This window comes from Lepus europaeus, chromosome 3 (assembly GCF_033115175.1).
Source record: "Lepus europaeus isolate LE1 chromosome 3, mLepTim1.pri, whole genome shotgun sequence".
Classification (NCBI taxonomy): domain Eukaryota; kingdom Metazoa; phylum Chordata; class Mammalia; order Lagomorpha; family Leporidae; genus Lepus; species Lepus europaeus.
In genome coordinates this window covers 45,121,917-45,139,820 of record NC_084829.1, presented here as the reverse complement: position 1 = coordinate 45,139,820, position 17,904 = coordinate 45,121,917, and the positions used below count along the sequence as shown (strand labels likewise).

Here is a 17,904-nt window from a genome sequence, read left to right as displayed (position 1 = left end):
TAGTGTTTTTCCCTAAGCAGCCAGAAAAGAATGTTAAAAATATAAATAAGACTTCAAAAAACATAGAGTGAAAGCAACCGCAATCATTGTTTTACGACTATACAATTTAAAGAACTACATCTGCATTGATCAAACGTGCGAGCACAGGATGTACAGTTCACTACTGGGGTGTGTGTAAGATTAAAAAATGAGGAACAGGCCAACTTCCTAAGGAAAAATAAACATAGGCTCGTCCATAAAAAGCCTCCAAACAGAGTTTTCAGTAACAAAAACACGGTCTTTGAACGCCTGAGCTTAGCAGAATTAGCTGGGGGGAAAACTAATCGCGGACCATCTCCCAGCACCTCCTGACAGTGTCCGGGGAGCGGGGGCGGCAGGGCCAGCAGGGACGTCACCGCCCCAACGCGAAAGCCGGCGAAGACCCCCATCACCCCCACTTCTGAGGCGAAGCTGCTATGAGCCAGTCTCTGACCTGGCGTTGAAAACAAACTTCCAGCGTCGGTCACCGTAGGCAGCAACAACCCTATTGACTCTCAGCCCCAGTGCTAAAGAACTCGAGCTCAGGGCGCAAAGAACCCCAGCCAGATCGCAGGTCGTCCACACGAGCCTCCCAGCACGCCCCGCTCTCCGGCTCGCCGCGTGGCTGTGCGCGGCCCTCACGAAGCCCCGCCCCCTGGCAAGTGTGGCGGAAGTAGCCTACGAGACCGCGCGCCACCTGGCCGAACGCGCATGCGCCTGCGCCGCCAGTGCCGGGGGCGTCGAGATCGCTACCTCCTCGGTCCGCACAGCCCCCGCCCCAGAGTCGGGCTTACGCCATCTTGCGCCCCCCCAACTCCTGCCACACAGCCGAGTCACCTTTTTCCTCTCTAGATTCTCTGCCACCGCCCCCCCTCCCCGCCCCTTTTCAATCCTGTCGCGGGCCGCAGCAGGAGAAACCACGCCATCTCTACCCCCACAGTCTCCACGCGGGACGCGCAGCCGTGCCACAAGTGTTCTTAAAGCAGAGGTTGTAGGGGGCGCGGGGGGCGGCGCGGGGGGCGGCTGGGGGAGCGCTCAGGGCGCCGGGAGGGACGCCGAACGCTGCCCGGCGACGCGGGGCCCCTGCGCCGGCCACGCCCCGACCCCGGCTCGAGGGCGGCCTCCCGGGAGTCGCCGGCGTGTGCGCGGGAAGAGCGGAGGGCGGGCGGCTGCGTGAGGCTGCGGCCCCGCGCCGCGCCGCGCCGGTGCGCCGCCGCCCGCGGTGGACCGGACTCTTGACTCCTCCCCGCCTGCGGGTGGGCGTCGCTCGCGTGCCACCTGGGCAGCCTTTGCCGGGGAGAGTCCTTAAAGGAGGCAGTTGTTGCTCGATAGCCCGTGCAGAAGTCAGGTGGGGTTAGTGGACTCCCACTTTCCATGCAACACAGAGGGCACCTCTGCCCTCGCCGGGGTGAGCCCGCCCCTGCGACCCTGGGCGAGTTCCTTAGCCTGTGTTTGCCTAGCAATCGTGGTAGCCTGGGTCAGGACTGCGAGCGTGACACGCCAGCTAGATGTTGGTCCTGCTTACTGGCTAACTCTTGATCTCCACGTTTCAGGAGTTCAGAGTGACTGCGACCTTGTTTTAAAAATCATGTCCGACAAGTGAGAGTGAAAATTACGGGGGCAGGTGGGGTACATCTGACACTCAGACGGTCTTGGACATGATGCTGTGGCTCTACACGTCGATAAGTTAGTGTGTCCCCAAGTTTATAAGCTTCTGCTCGGAAGAAAGTTTATATTGATCCTGAAGAGGCCCAGAGCAGACCACTTGCAAAGGTGCATTTGAATACCATATTGAGGGAGCTCAGGGAATTTCCGGTGAATTCAGAAATTCCTTCAGAGAGGCTGAGTTTGAATGTGAGGAGCAGTTTCTTGATAGTCCTTTTCGGAGATGGGATGCGCTTGTTCCTGCAGGTTTCTTGGTATGGATATCAAGCAAAGTATGCCTAGGTTTAGAGCCCCAGTGTCCCATAGAACTTTCTGCCATCTGATGTGTGCCATCCCAGTGTGGTAGCCATTGGACACTTGAAACATCACAAGTGCCACTGAGAAGCTTAACTTTTTATTTTATATTTTAATAAATTAATTAGAATCTACATTTAAACAGCCACATGTGGCTAGTCATTACTGCACTGGGCAGCGTAAGTTTAGAATACAGATTTTGAGAACCCTTCCAATTCTTGATTGGATTGAGTTTTAAAGCCAACTCTCAGAACATTTATTGCCTAAGGGAATCATAATTATATTCAAATAATGCCTTTCATTCAAATACTGTAGTTCAAAGCCTGGGTCTGTATTTATTTACAGCTTGACAAATTAAAGCAAAGCATTCTTTTGACTCCTACGTTGTACAGCTCTGTCAGATTTAACAAAAAAGCCATAACAATACTACCGGGAGTTTCCTATAACAGTTTTAGACAGTATTGTGCTCATGAGTTTCCCACTATCTTGTATCACTTTGGTTAATTTTCAGTGAAAAGTTTTCAAGTCTTCAACATTTTTATTCCATGTGAAAAATGCGTTGTGTTTTTTAAAATTTTTATATACTAAAACAATTTGATAAATTTTAGAAGTAACTTGAGCATTGGAACACTTTAGAAGTATTTTTACAATTATTTGTATTCAATCATTTTAGATAAATGAAATTTTGTGATGTTTCACAAGATTATAAAGATCCTTTGAAATATGTATCTTATTTCTCAAGCAATTTTTTGTATCTAGTGAGGTATGAAAATAAAATTTCCAAAAAACTTATGGGCAACACCCTTAACCCTAGCCTTAATGTCTATAAAATGGTGCCCTTGGTCTCAAGGCTGAACATTGTTTTAATTTTTAAAATTTTTTTTTTTTTTTAAATTTTTGACAGGCAGAGTGGACAGTGAGAGAGAGAGACAGAGAGAAAGGTCTTCCTTTTACCATTGGTTCACCCTCCAATGGCCGCCGCGGCTGGCGGATCGCGCTGATCCGAAGGCAGGAGCCAGGTGCTTCTCCTGGTCTCCCATGGGGTGCAGAGCCCAAGAACTTGGGCCATCCTCCACTGCACTCCCTGGCCACAGCAGAGAGCTGGCCTGGAAGAGGGGCAACCGGGACAGAATCCGGTGCCCCGATGAACATTGTTTTAGATCTGGAACAATAACTTTCAGCTCATGAATTTAAATCATATGCAGAGAAAAGCCCCTAACATACAAAATCAGAATGAGTTATTTTTTTGTCAGGTGACTGTATAATTTATTTTTTCTGGGACAGTCATGGTTCAAAGCCTGACTGTCCAAGCATAATTATTAATCGATCCCCTTTCACTATTAAAAAAAAGTCCCAATTGAGACCATGTACTGATATGGTCACTGTATTTTTAGACTTGTTGAAATTTGTGATAAATACTTTTAGAAGGATAAACCATACTGCAGTCTCAGGAATATACTTACTCTAGAACAATTACAAAGTTACTGCTTTTGTGCTTAATTAATAGATGAGGTATGTGGCTATTAAGTGACTTGTCCATTTAATCCACTGGTAATTTAAATATTTTGCTTTGGGTAGAAAATTTGGACAGCTTGTGTTCTTTTTTTTTTTTTTCCTACCTTTTTAAAAAATTTTTTTTGACAGGCAGAATTAGACAGTGAGAGAGAGAGACAGAGAGAAAGGTCTTTCTTTTTCCGTTGGTTCACCCCCAAAGTGGCCGCTGCGCTGATCCGAAGCCAGGAGCCAGGAGCTTCCTCTTGGTCTCCCATGCGGGTGCAGGGCCCAAGCAGTTGGGCCATCCTCCACTGCACTCCCGGGCCACAGCAGAGAGCTGGACTGGAAGGGGAGCAACCAGGACAGAATCCGGCGCCCCAACCGGGACTAGAACCCGGGGTGCCGGCGCCGAAGGCAGAGGATTAGCCTAGTGAGCCACGGCACCGGCATGTGTTCTTTCTGAAAAGAAAATGAATTTTTGGTGTAGAGAACTCCAAAGAAAAGTTAGGTTTCTGTGTATAAAGATCTAATCTTATTAGAGAAATAATTCTGAAGCCTTTTTTTTTTTTTTTTTTTTCTGACAGGCAGAGTTAGTGAGAGAGAGGGAGAGAGAAAGAAAGGTCTTCCCTCCGTTGGTTTACTCCCTATATGGCTGCTACCGCCGGCACGCTGCGCTGATCCGAAGCTAGGATCCAGGTGCTTCCTCCTGGTTTCCCATGCGGGTGCAGGGCCCAAGGACCTGGGCCATCCTCCACTGCACTTGCAGGCCACAGCAGAGAGCTGGACTGGAAGAGGAGCAACCAGGACAGAATCCGGTGCCCCACCCGGGACTAGAACCCGGGGTGCCTGCGCTGCAGGTGGAAGATTAGCCAAGTGAGCCGCGGCGCCAGCCCTGAAGCTTTTTTAAACTATAAAAATTCCTCTTGGGTTCCGTGCTGTAGCATAATAGGCTAAGCTGCCACCCGCAACACTGGCATCCCATGTGAGTGTCTGTTCCTGTCCTACCTGCTCCACTAATCATCCAGCTCCCTGCTAATGCAGCTGGGAAAGCAGTGGAGGATGGCCCAAGTGCTTGGGCCCCTGCACCTGCACCACGTGGGAGACCTGGAGGAAGCTCCTGGCTGATGTGGCCATTTGAGTGATGAACCAGCAGATGGAAGATCTCTTTCTCATTCTGTCTTTTCCTCTCTGTAGCTCTGACTTCCAAATAAATAATCTTCAAAAAAATGTGTGGATTTAAAATAATTTTTGCACCAAACTTATTTTTAAATTCAGTTTTCCACAGACTTTGAAGTACCCTTATGTTTGTCTTGTTGGGTGATTGAGCAAAAAATGTGAACAGGTGAAGACACCTTTTACAGATTCTAGATTAATTTATTTTACCATGCTTGCAATGAATCTTTCATTCCTCTTTTTTAGTGTTAAGTGTATTTTAACCAAATTAGACATATTGTTGAATTATTTGAATTATTTAACATAGAACTCTCATGAAGTCTAATATTTCTTTTTTTAAAAGATTTATTTTTACTTACTTGAAAGGCTTAGTTACTGAGAGAGGTAGAGACAGAAAGGGAGAAAGAGAGAGAGAGAGAGAGAGAGAGAGAGGTCTTCTGACTGCTTGTTCATTCCCCCAAAGGCTGTAATGACTGGGACTGGACCAGGCTGAAACCAGGAGCCAGGAGCTTCCTCCGGGTCTCTCACATGGGTGCAGTGGCTCAAGCACTTGGGCCATCCTCCAATACTTTTCCAGGTGCATTAGCAGGGAGCTGGATCAGAAGTGGAGCAGCCAGGACTTGAACTGGCACCCATATAGGGTGCTGGGGCTTTAACCTGCTGTGCCAGAGCACTGGCCCTGAAGTTTCTAAATTAAACCTGTAGATTGAAAGAGAATCTTGATGTTTAAAGGACATGTTTCTGTTTTGCATTCTTGTCAATTGCAGTTACTTCTTACTAAGGAATATAATTGATTCCAAAATTTCTCATATATCTAAAAAGTTAACCATTAGTGACTCAGTTTTATATAAAAACAACAGTGTTTTGGTATTGGGAAAGTAAGCTTGTTATGTGCTATTTGTCAGAATTGAGATTTTGTGTATTTTTGGATCTGGTAAGCGCATTTGCAGTGCACTTTAGGGATCATTTTGCAAAGAATATTTTTTTTTTCTCATTTTGAGGCTTGGTTTTTCTATAAGAGAGTATTGGGTATGAAAGCACATGGAAGAGAAAGTAACATTAATATGAAACTGAAGAAAATATGATAATGGAACCTCTTGTGTCTCTGAGTGATGTATTGGGCTCCTATGTCTGTAACTCATGCAGCTAACTAGGATATGTAAATACCCTATGTTTGTTTCTTTTTATCTCTCTTTCTCCTTCTGTCTTGCTTCCTTCTAGAAAGAAAGAAAGGGGAGGATTTTCATAGTTTACAAGATGTTTCGATATTATTTCCAATTCAGATATATTTTTTGAGTGATCCTGTGATAAGCACTGTGGTCTTCACACTCCCTTGAAGAGACAGAAATTATTCCTGTTAAGTGGAGAAACTAAGTTTAACTAAGAGATAGATTAATTGATCCTCATGTGAAGGTCTGTGATGTTGGTTAATCCTTAACAAAAACCTTTTTATTTTAATTTTCCCCCTTATAATATCTCCCACAAAGCTTCTGCAGGATTTCATCTCCACTTGAATATCTCATTCACAGGTACTTCAAAGAGTTTGTGGAAAAAAGTGGAATTAAAAGGTAAGTTTATTTTGGTTTGAAACATTTTAAAATCTATGTTTAGATAAACTACATTTCCACGAACTTTTTGAAGATCCTACATATAAATGATTTCAAAAATTTTTTGCATGAAAGTTACTTATTTCAGTTCCATTTTCTGTGTTTTTCTTTCTTTTCTTTTCTTTTTTTTAAACTTATATATTTATTTGAAAGGCAGAGTTACAGAGAGGAAGATACAGAGAAAGAGAAATCTTCCATGCCCCTCCCCACCAACCCTACTCCAATTGGCTGCAATGGTCAGGGCTGGGCTAGGCTGAAGCCAGGAACCAGGAGCTTCATCCAGGTCTCCCATGTGGGTGGCAGGGATCCAAGTACTTGGGCCATTTTGTGTTGTTTCTCAGGCGCATTAACAAGGAGCTGGATGGGAAGTGGAGAAGCCGGGACACCAGCCAGCACCTATATGGGATGGTAGTGTTGAAAGCAGAAGCTTAACCTGCTGCTACAACACTGGCTCCTTCCATGAGCTCTTGGAGTACTCTCATAATCTTCTCAAATTTGACGTAGTTTGAACTGAACTCCTGGCTTTTTCCTTTCCAGTGTTCTTGATCTCAGTAAATGGAACCACTATTCAATCTGTTGTTTCTTCTCATACTCAGTGTTTAATCCATCAGCAGGTCAGCTCTGCCTTTAAAATATATTCTGGAAATTGACCATTTGTCGTCATGACCACTTGGTACATTAATTTGAGCCAGTGACTTTTTGTTTGCATAATGTCAATAACTTCCTAGCTGGTTTCTTTGAGAAGCCTTGCTCCCTTATAGTACATTCTCACAGTAGCTGGAGTTATCTTTGTATTTTACTTAAAAGTTTTTTCTTTAGTTAATTTACTTGTAAAGCAAAGAAAAAACCTAGACCATTTCAAGTAACTAACTTCTGTTTTCTGTTTATCTAATAGGGTTACATAACATTGAAGTAAAAATTTGAAACATTATTTGAGAGGTGGAGTGAGTAAATGAGAGAGAGAGGGAGATATACAGAGGGTGGGCTCTCATCCACTGGTTTTCTCCCCCGATGCCTACAGCAGCCTAGGCTCGGTCATGTCAAAACTGGGAGCCAGGAGCTGGACTTCACTCTAGGTCTCTTGTGGGTAAGCCAGGACCCAACTATTTGATCCATCATCTTCTGCTGTTTCCCAGGATGTGCATCAGCACAAAGCTGGGATTGGAAGTGTAGCGGACACTCTGGTAAGGGATGTGCACATCCCAAGCAGCGTCTTTTGTTTTTTGTTTTTTTGACTTGTTGCTATCTTTCTACTATCCTGATGATAATTGTAGTGTTAAATAACTTTAGAGTTTATGGGAATTGTATTTGCCCTTTCCAAAAGGACTAGATGGTAATGAGAGCTTTTTGGTATCATGAGCATATTTTTGGAAATGTGGTTTTTTGTTTTTTTTTTTTGACAGGCAGAGTGGATAGTGAGAGAGAGACAGAGAGAAAGGTCTTCCTTTGCCATTGGTTCACCCTCCAATGCCCACTGCGGCCGGTGCATCACGCTGATCCGAAGGCAGGAGCCAGGTGCTTCTCCTGGTCTCCCATGCGGGTGCAGGGCCCAGGGACTTGGGCCATCCTCCACTGCCTTCCCGGGCCATAGCAGAGAGCTGGCCTGGAAGAGGGGCAACCGGGACTAGAACCCGGTGTGCCGGCGCCGCAAGGTGGAGGATTAGCCTGTTAAGCCACGGCGCTGGGCGGAAATGTGTTTTTTTAAATGAAGATTTATTTATTTATTTGAAAGAGTTACACAGAGAGAAGAGAGGCAGAGAGAGAGAGAGATGTCTTCCATCTGCTGGTTCACTTCCCCAGGTGGCTGCAATGGCCGGAGCTGTGCCAATCTGAAGCCAGGAGCCAAGAGCTTCTTCCCGGTCTCCCACATGGGTGCAGGGGCCCAAGGACTTGGGCCATCTTCTACTGCTTTCCCGGGCCACAGCAGAGAGCTGGATAGGAAGTGGAGCAGCCGGGTCTTGAAATGGGATGTTGGCATTTCAGGCCAGGGCGTTAACCCACTGTGCCACAGCGCCACCCCCCTACCCCCCACCCCCTTTTTAAAATATTTATTTGTTTACTTGAGAGGCAGAGATCTTCCATATGCAAGTTCACTCCCCAAATGACTGCAACAGCCAGACAGCTCTGGTACAATGGCCAATCAAGCCAGGAACTGGGAGCCTGCTCCAGGTCTCCCATGTGGGTGCAGGGGCCCAAAGACTTGGGCCATCTTCCACTACTTTCCCAAGCTGTAAGAGGGAGCTGGATCAGAAGTGGAGCATCCGGGACTCGAACCAGTACCCATATGGTGGCAGCAGTGCAGGTAGCAGCTTTATCCACTATGCCACAGTGCCTGCCCAACCCAGCAGCATCTTAACCTCTAGTCCAAATGCCTACTCCAGGAAAATGTCACCTTTTTGCCTACAGAGCTTTAGGAGATGTGTGTATTGCTACCTCTCAGATCTTATCTTCTACTGCCTCTTTGTTCACTTTGCTGTACACTGTCCTTAGGAAAACTTGGTACTTTGTTTTTTGTTTTTTTTTTTTTTGACTTGAAAGTTCTCCAGCACCCTTTCCTGAGTTTCATTGAGGTCTTATGCTAAATTTCACCTCCTGGTTGAAATTTATTTGTTTTCACAGCATTTGTCATAATCTCAAGTTACATTTATTAATGTGCTTTACTCCTTCATGACAATGAATTTCTTTTTGTCTGGCTTAGTCATTAGTATATCCCTACCTCTTATGGCAGTGTGTGGCCTGTAGCAGGTGCCCAATAAATAAGTTATGATAATAACCCAAGGTATAAGTAGTGTTACCTTTAAATAAGAAGGTACCATTCTTATAAGCGGAGGGAGTAAAGGGGGCCAGCGCTATGGCATAGCAGGTAAAGCCACCTCCTATAGCACCAGCATCCCATATGGACACTGGTTTGAGTCCTAGCTTCTCCACTTCTGATCCAGCTTTCTGCTATGACCTGGGGAAATATAGAAGATGGCCCAAGTCCTTGGGCCCCTGTACCCCTGTGGAAGACCCAGAAGAAGCTCCTGGCTTCGGATAGGCACAGCTCCGGCCGTTGCGGCCATCTTGGGAGAAAACCATCTGATGGAAGACCTCTCTCTCTGCCTCCTTGTAACTCTGCCTTTCAAGTAAATAAATACATTTTTTTTTTTAAAAAAAGAGGAGGGAGTTACTAAATTCCCTGTTTATTTGTAAAGTAGATGCTTGCTTCTCCTGTAGCTGGGGGGAGGGATTTGGTGTGGAATAGAGGTTTGTTATTAATATGTTAATTATAGTAAAATAATGTAATACTAAGTTAACATAATTAGTAAACTAAAATAGTTAGATGTTAAAGACAGGAGAATTCCTTATGGTTTTGTAACTAGGAATACTTCTTGGAGATGCTGAGCTTAGATCTGATTTTTGGATTTGGGTAGGTGAAGAGGTGTTGCATTTTTTCAAAAGGTACTAGAAGCAGGAAGAAGTGTAGGAGAGAAGTTCAGAAATACATTGGGTAGTTTGGAAGACACTGAATGCCTGATTTCATTGCTATAGAAAAAAGATTGAGGAGGACAGATGTGACTGCTTTTAGACAAGTTTGAAAATCAGGTTTTTTTAAAAAAAACTTTTTTTTTAAATTAAGATTTTTAAAAAAAATTATTTGAAAGGCAGAGCTATGGAGAGAGGTAGAGAGAGACCGAGAAATCTTCCATCTGCTGGTTCATTCCCCAATGGCTGCAATGGCTAGGGCTGGGCCATGTCAAATCCAGGAGCCAGAAACTCTATCTGGTCTCACATGTGGGTGAAGGAGCCCAAGTACTTGGTCCTTCCTCTGCTGCTTTCCCAGGCACATTTGCAGGGAGCTATGTAGGAAGTGGAGTAGTTGGACTTGAACTGGTGCTCCTGTAGGATGCTGGTGTTACAGGCGGCTGGTTAACCCTCTGCACCATAATGCCTGCCCCTTTTTATATCTTTCAAAGTCTGCTTGAAGTGGTGCATATAGAAGTATATTGGAATTACCACTGTGTTACTCCAGACACTAGATACAGACTTTTTATAGGTACTTTAACATTTGATATTTTTTGCATCCTCAGAGGTTCGGTGACTGCTGGGTATTATTTTTCATATCGAGAAATTTAGATCATGATGTACATTGAGGTTTTTTTTTACAAAAGTAAAATGCAATGTATAATAGTGTTGGTTGAACATAATTGCTTCCTCCCTTTAAAGATTTGTGGAAATGGAAATTTTCTAATTATAAAAATTTTTTATTTTTATATTATGTGGGTTGTTCAGTATACCAGTGATTAGGATTGAGACTGTAGATTCTCAGGATCAGTATATAGGTTGGCTAAATTATTTTTCCTCAGCAATGATGATTGAAGAAATGATAAAAACATTCCATTAGTTTTTAATTAGTGGGTTGACTGATAGATTTCACAGTCTAGATTTTAATGTTGCTTTGAGGGTGCAGGAACTAATAATAAGGTTCCCAACTCCTTTAGGTCTTCTAAGCTTAAAGATACTTCATGATATTTCTTCTTTGATCACTTAGTCACCACAAATATGAGCTCTAAATAGAAACTTGATAACATAACTTGTTTACTGCATTTTGTTTGCAATATTTGTGGTGCGCAATTTTACTAGAATTATAACTTCGTTTTTTTGTATCAGTATTTTCTGAGGAAGACGGTATATCCTTAAATTCCATTGTTTTAAATTAAAAAGTTGATTTTTTTCTTGTCTGGGACAGGATTTTACAGGTGTGACTTAATACTAGTTATTGGTTTAATGATCAGGTTTAAATAGTATTAATCAGAAATGAACCTTTTCCTTGGGTTCACATTTTAACTGGCATGTTGAAATAATCTAGGTCCCAATCTGCACATCTGAATTCATTTTGTAAAATATGGCAAACAGCTGCATTTCAATTGAAAGTTGAAACAACTGCAGGACATTAACCCATTGAGAAGATTACAGTAGGTTTTCAGTTCCATGTTAACTGTATTTATTAGAGAAAATTGACTTGAGTCCTCCTGCTTCTAACAGACTTTTTTTTAAATGTCTGGAAGAAAGGAAATAAAGCATTTGAAAATGATAGAACTTTGATGTGTAAAGAAGTTAATGTCTAAAGAAGTTAATTACCTAAATCATCAAACAAAATATGGGTACGGGAAATAATTATTTTAAAGAATCTAATGAGCTATCAGCTCATCATGTCAAGAAAAATGTTATTCACCTGTTTGATTTAAAAACTAAGTAACTTGACTGTGAAAGGATGATCATGGTTATAATAAACAAGGTTTAGAACCCTTTACATTTGCAGTAGGGAGACAACTGAAGAAAGCTATGGTTTTAATATGAATTTGCTTTATAAAATACCTTCTCTTCAGAAAGAAAACAGGGTGAGTGGATTTGAAAATGAAAAAAGGGAAAGATTGCTCCAGCAGTGTCTCAGTACATTTGGCCATAAGATAGTTTCACAAAATGAAATGTATATAATGTGATGTTTGTCAACTCAAATCATAACTGTATTTTGAGGTTAGGATTGATACATAATCTTTAACATTTTATCAAAGATATCTCTGTCAGTCAGCTGTTGAGACATCAGGGGAGCATTTTCTGAAGTCTTCTAGAAATCCAGCATTCTTTTTTGTTTGTTTGTTTTTGTAAAGCGTGTTCTGATTCTACAGCTGTTTGTGGAAATCTTTGGTTTCTTTCTATTTTGCCCCAGTCTTGGAAGGTGATGCCATTTTTCTTCTTCTTCTTTTTTTTTTTTTTGACAGGCAGAGTGGATGGTGAGAGAGAGAGAGAGAGACAGAGAAAGGTCTTCCTTTTGCTGTTGGTTCACTGATCCGAAGGCAGGAGCCAGGTGCTTCTCCTGGTCTCCCATGGGGTGCAGAGCCCAAGGACTTGGGCCATCCTCCACTGCACTCCCTGGCCACAGCAGAGAGCTGGCCTGGAAGAGGGGCAACCGGGACAGAATCCGGCGCCCCTACCGGAACTAGAACCCGGTGTGCCGGCGCCGCTAATTGGAGGATTAGCTTGTTGAGCCACGGTGCCGGCCTGCCATTTTTCTTTAAACTCAGGTTTCAAATGGTAATGCTTCTTTTCTTATGTCATTTGTACGAAAAATACTTATTCCAAAAATCTTTATGAAAAATAGAACAAATTTAAGCTTAAAGAAATGATGGTCTTTTTTGGCATTAGATTCTATGTGTTTGAGAATTTTGATTGTCAGGTTAAATTTGAGTGCAATTTTCTTCTTTTCCCTCTTTTTCTCTGTTCTTGTATTCTCTGGTGGTTTTGGCCTGGCCTTTTGGGCCCTCAGACTAGACCAGAGGGATATTGGAATATTCTAGATCTAGTCACTTAGCTAATGTGCTGCTTGTCTTACATGTTTGTCTTGCTGACTTCTCAGAAGTGTGATATAAAGCTCATCTCAGGCAGTGAACTGGGTAGCTTTTTTTCCAGTTTCCTTTATTGAAGCCCAGCCTGTCTATCATCTCGGCCCTTGGTGAGTGTGTACTTGGTTTAGGTTCTCTGTGTTAATTTTTTCCATTATTTTAAAAAAAGTTTTTTACTTGTTTGGGAGGCAGAGAGAGAGAGACAGAGACAGCAAGAATGAGTGCAAGAGCATGTGGGCTCCCATAGTCTGATTCACTCCCCAAATGCCTGCAATGTCATAATAAATAAAATAAATCTTTAAAAAAAAAAAAAAAAGGGAGGGTGCATTAGCAGGGAGTTGGATTGAAAGTGGAGCAGCTACGCCGGTGCCGCGGCTCACTAGGCTAATCCTCTGCCTTGCGGCGCTGGCACACTGGGTTCTAGTCTTGGTCGGGGCACCGATGCTGTCCCGGTTGCCTTTCTTCCAGGCCAGCTCTCTGCTGTGGCCTGGGAGTGCAGTGGAGGATGGCCCAAGTCCTTGGGCCCTGCACCCCATGGGAGACCAGGAGAAGCACCTGGCTCCTGCCATCGGATCAGCACGCTGCGCCTACCGCGGCGGCCATTGGAGGGTGAACCAACGGCAAAAGGAAGACCTTTGTCTCTGTCTCTCTCTCTCTCACTGTCCATGCTGCCTGTCAAAAAAAAAAAAAAAAAAAAGTGGAGCAGCTGGGACTTGAACTGGTGCCCACATGGGATGTGATTGCTGCAGACTGTGGCTTTAACCTGCTGAGCCACAGTGCCGGCCCCTGTCTTCTTTCAAAATAATAGGGGTTGGGGCTGGCACTGTAGCGTTGCGGGTAAAATTGCTGCCTGCAGTGCTGGCATCCCATATGGGCACCAGTTTGAGTCCTGGCTGCTCTACTTCTGATCCAGCTCTCTGCTATGGTCTGGGAAAGCAGTAGAAGATGGCCCAAGTCCTTGGGTCCTTGCACCTGCATAGGAGACATGGAAGAACCTCCTGGCTCCTGGCTTCTCTGATCAGCGCAGCTCCAGCCATTGCGGCCATCTGGGGAGTGAACCAGTGAATGAAAGATCTCTCTCTCTCTCTCTTTCTCGTTCTCTCTCTGCCTCTGCCTCTCTGTAACTCTGCCTTCAAATAAAATAAATAAATCTTAAAAATGATAATAATAGGGCTCCTGGCTGATGCTGTGGTGTAGCAGGTGAAGCTGCTTCTTGCAGTGCTGGCATCCCATGTGGGCATCGGCTCAAGTCCTGGCTGCTGCACTTCCTATTCAGCTCCCTGCTAATGGCCTGGGAGAGCAGCAGAAGATGGCCTAAGTATTTGGGCCCCTGCACCCATGTAGAGATCCCGAGGGGGCTTCTGGCTTTGGATTGGTCCAGTTCTGGCCATTGTGGCCATTTGAGGAGTGGACCATGGATGGAGAAATGTGCTTGCGTATGCTTCTCTCTCTCTCTTTCTCTCTCTCTCTCTCTAGCTCTGCCTTTCAAATAAATAAGTAAATATTTAAAAAAAAAAATAGGGCTCAGCAGGAGTCAAAGATAAGAGTGTGAGAATTAAATATTTTTTTAAAAGATGTATCTTATTCATTTGAAAGGCAAAGAGACAGAGATGGGGCGGGGGAAAGAGATACAGAGATAGAGATAGAGATAGATCTCTTCCATGCACTGGTTCACTCCCAAATACCTGCAACATCCTGGAGTGGGCCAGGCCAATGCTGGGACTGGGAACTCAGTCCAGGTCTCCAGTGTGGATGGCAAAGAACCAGCTACTTGAGCCATTACCTGCTGCTTTCTAGGGTTCATGTTACCAGGGAAGCTGAAATCAGGAGTGGAGATAGGAGCTGCATCCAGACACTCAGTATGGGATGCTGACATCCCAGTGGTGTCTTCACCACTATGCCAAACACACACCACAGGGTTGAGAGTTTGAGCTGGATAGACTAATAGTTGTAGGTTTGTCAAAACTGAAAACCGAACTTACTTTATAAGAAAACTACTTAATATTTGTTGAAATTGATGTCTTTTAGTGAAAGTATTCAAGGTGTTTGAACTTGTATGATTGTGAGATATGAATAATCTAAATTTATAAGAAGGTTAAGAAGGGGAATTCTTGATGTCTTTTCTTTTGCTTATAATAGCCAGCATTAATTATGTACTTACTGTGTGCTGAGTAATGTTCTGAATCTTGTATATGTTATTCATTTAATTCTCACAACTCCATTAAGAGGGTAGAACAGTCATTCCTGTTTTACAGATGAGGAAGCAAAGAAATATCTTGCTCAAAGGTCTAGCAAAGTAGCAGAGCCATGTTTTGAACCTAGGCAGTCTGACTGCAGAACCTACCCTCTTAGTCTTTATACCTAGAGTTCTCTGTACTGCTGTATTTTATTATATGTTGCACACTTTTTATTTTCTTCAGAATTTTTATTTTAAGGGAACATTATAACATTTCAAAATCTATGTACACAGATGAAGTAATACTTATTTTTGGGACTTACTATGTGATAATTGAGGATATACCTTCTTTCATGACTCTAATGTTATTTTGTTTAATTTGTATTTATTTAATGTTGTATACATTAATCAAAATGGCACACATTAGGATTGGCATCTAGTTTTCTCATACATCAGCTTAGTTTTATGAGGGAAAATGCCATGTTTTAAATTGGATGAGTTATTTGCCTGTAATATTATACATTATCATGTTTACTTTTGCTGTTGATTGATCTTATTTGTGTTTTACGCTTAATGGGAATTTGATTCTGCTTTTTAAAAAATTTTTATTTAAAATTTTTATTTTTATTTTTTAATAGATTGAATATAGTTCGAAGATAAAATTCCAAGAATATAATGATATTCCCTTTCTCTCTCCCTCTTTCTTTTCTTTTTTTCTGTTCTTTTTCCTTCCTTCCTTCCTTCCTTCCTTCCATCCATCCATCCATCCATCCATCCTTTTTTCCGTCCTTCCTTCCTCTTTAGTTTTTGAGATAATATTTTTAGTTTACATTACAGTAGATTCTGCTTTAGTTTTCTTTCTTTAATTCATCTGAGAGGCAGAGAGACAGCCAGCCAGAGAGAGCTAGCCTGTGTGCGTGCTAGGGAGAAAGAAAGTGAGCTGGCTCCATTGCTCACTCACATCCACTGATTCAATTCAGGTCTTCCACATGGTAACAGGGACTCTACCACTTGAGCCATCACCCTGGGAATCGAGCTCGGCTTAGGTACCAGGCACTCCCATATACGATGTGTGCATTCTAAGAGGCATCTTAACCACTAGGCCAGATCACAGGCCCTGTTGTAGTTTTTTCTTTTTTCTTTTCTTTCCTTTTCTTTTTCTTTTCTTTAAGATTTTATTTATTTACTTGAGAGGTAGAGTTACAGACAGAGGGAGAGGGAGAGATAGAGAGAAAGGTACTCTATCCACTGGTTCACTCCCCAAATGTCTCCAACGGTGGCAGCTGGGCCAATCTGAAGCCAGGAGCTTCTTTCGGGTCTCCCATGTGAGTGCAGGGACTGAAGTGCCTGGGCCATCTTCTGCTTTCCCAGGCCATAAGCAGGGAGCTGGATTGGAAGAGGAGCAGCTGGGACATGAATGGGCACCCCTATGGGGATGCCCAAGCTGCAGGCAGAGGATTAACCTGCGTTATAGCTCCGGCCCCCCATATTTTTTTAACTTTGTATTTTACAGTAGTGGCACTCTTTTTTAAAATGAAATCTTACATGGAACTCTCATACATGAAATAGAAAAATCATTATTGTTTTGGTGGTCAGATGAAGCAAGGGAGTATGTATCTTTGGGGGCCATTGTGAACTCCCTGAAGTGTCATTAATGAATCTTAGGGCTCCCTGAAACACATTTTGAACAATTAAGCTCTATTAAAACATTTTAATGAATTTTTTTGTTATATTGCTTACTGCCAATTATCACTAAAGTGAATAGTTGATGTCTTAATTGAGCAGTCTTTTCTACCTTACTATTTCATTTTAATAATGAATATTAAGTATAAATAAATCAGACATATGCAAACCAAATAATCAGAAATTTCAAATTTTACTTCTTGATTTTATAATTGCTTACATTTTTAATACATTGTCTTATAGTTTGAAACAGTTTGTAAGCTTTATTTCTCCTTCTTATTTAGATGAATAGTACTGCAGCTAGCCCAATGTCTACTGCCACTTCAAATAGTGGAAGAAGTACAGGGAAGTCTATAAGCTTCGTGGCAGAATTACAGAGTATGATGTAAGTATATCTCTGCATGCTATTGCTGATACTGTTCATGTTGATGAAAGACAACAGAAATAACATTTATAAAACTTGAAAATATCTTGTACTTAAGTAGAAGAGGCAAAATTGTTTAAAAATGCTACAGTGGTACTGTATTTGAAAAATGAGTATGAGTTCATCTTTATACAAAATGGAATAAATGATCATCTATAAACATTTGATATAATTATTACTTGCTCAGATTTATGTTATGGGTTGTTTATTGCTATTTTAGCTTCATATTTAGAAGATTTTGAAACTGATTATACTTGTTTTTTGGAATAGTTGAAATTTTTGGAGAAATTCTGATTTTTTTCAAATGTGATAATACTCTGTGAGCCTAATTTATTTTTTAGTTTTTATAATATTTGAAACTGCTGTTTATCATAATGTTGGGAAAAAGCTTAGAACTTTTAAAAAACATATTTATTTAATCTTTGACAAATTGCAGAGGCCTTAAGATTTCTTTCCTAAGGCTCAATTCAGTTTGATTTCTGACTTCTTGCATTGAGTGAGTCTACGTCTTAATTGATGAGAAAGCATATTTATTGGAAATGTTTATTGTTTCTTTACTATTGGTTCAAGAGACAATCATTTACATGGGATGGGGAACACATTATATATTCTTTTCCTTTGGATACGTTATTCATGACTTCTCAGGTAGTTTAGAAGAATATTTCTGTGGATGATTTACATGTCTTCTTGTGGGTGTTTACTGATACAGCCTTCATAGTAGATTAACTCCACTATATGATGATTATTATTTAAAGATAAAATGAGTTTGAACATATATCTATTAGTTGCTTGGTAAACATACTTTAAATAGCCTTGAAAATGTTGAGGTCATAGTTTCTCAAACTTTATGGTCTCAAGATTCTTTTCACCTTATTAAAGATCCTAAATGTGCATTTATTTGGGTTATATCTGTTAATATTTATTTTTCTACAATTTAAGTTGAGAAATAAAAAATTGCATTTATTTTAAAATTGATAAACCTAATAT

At 42.0% G+C, this 17,904-nt stretch overlaps 1 protein-coding gene across 2 annotated transcripts in view; it reads left to right on the top strand.

Annotated features, from left to right (window-relative positions):
• The first annotated feature begins 748 nt into the window (after nucleotides 1-748).
• SUPT3H (SPT3 homolog, SAGA and STAGA complex component) overlaps nucleotides 749-17,904 on the top strand; it is a 493,606-nt gene continuing 476,450 nt past the window's right edge. The window contains exons 1-3 of one of the 2 annotated variants that reach the window (XM_062186206.1): nucleotides 749-1,006; nucleotides 6,174-6,212; nucleotides 16,778-16,878. In XM_062186206.1, coding sequence (XP_062042190.1) covers nucleotides 16,778-16,878 — 101 coding nt within the window. In that variant the 5' untranslated portion in view covers nucleotides 749-1,006; nucleotides 6,174-6,212. The remainder of the gene's footprint in view (nucleotides 1,007-6,173; nucleotides 6,213-16,777; nucleotides 16,879-17,904) is intronic. The other variant, XM_062186207.1, reaches the window with a different exon arrangement.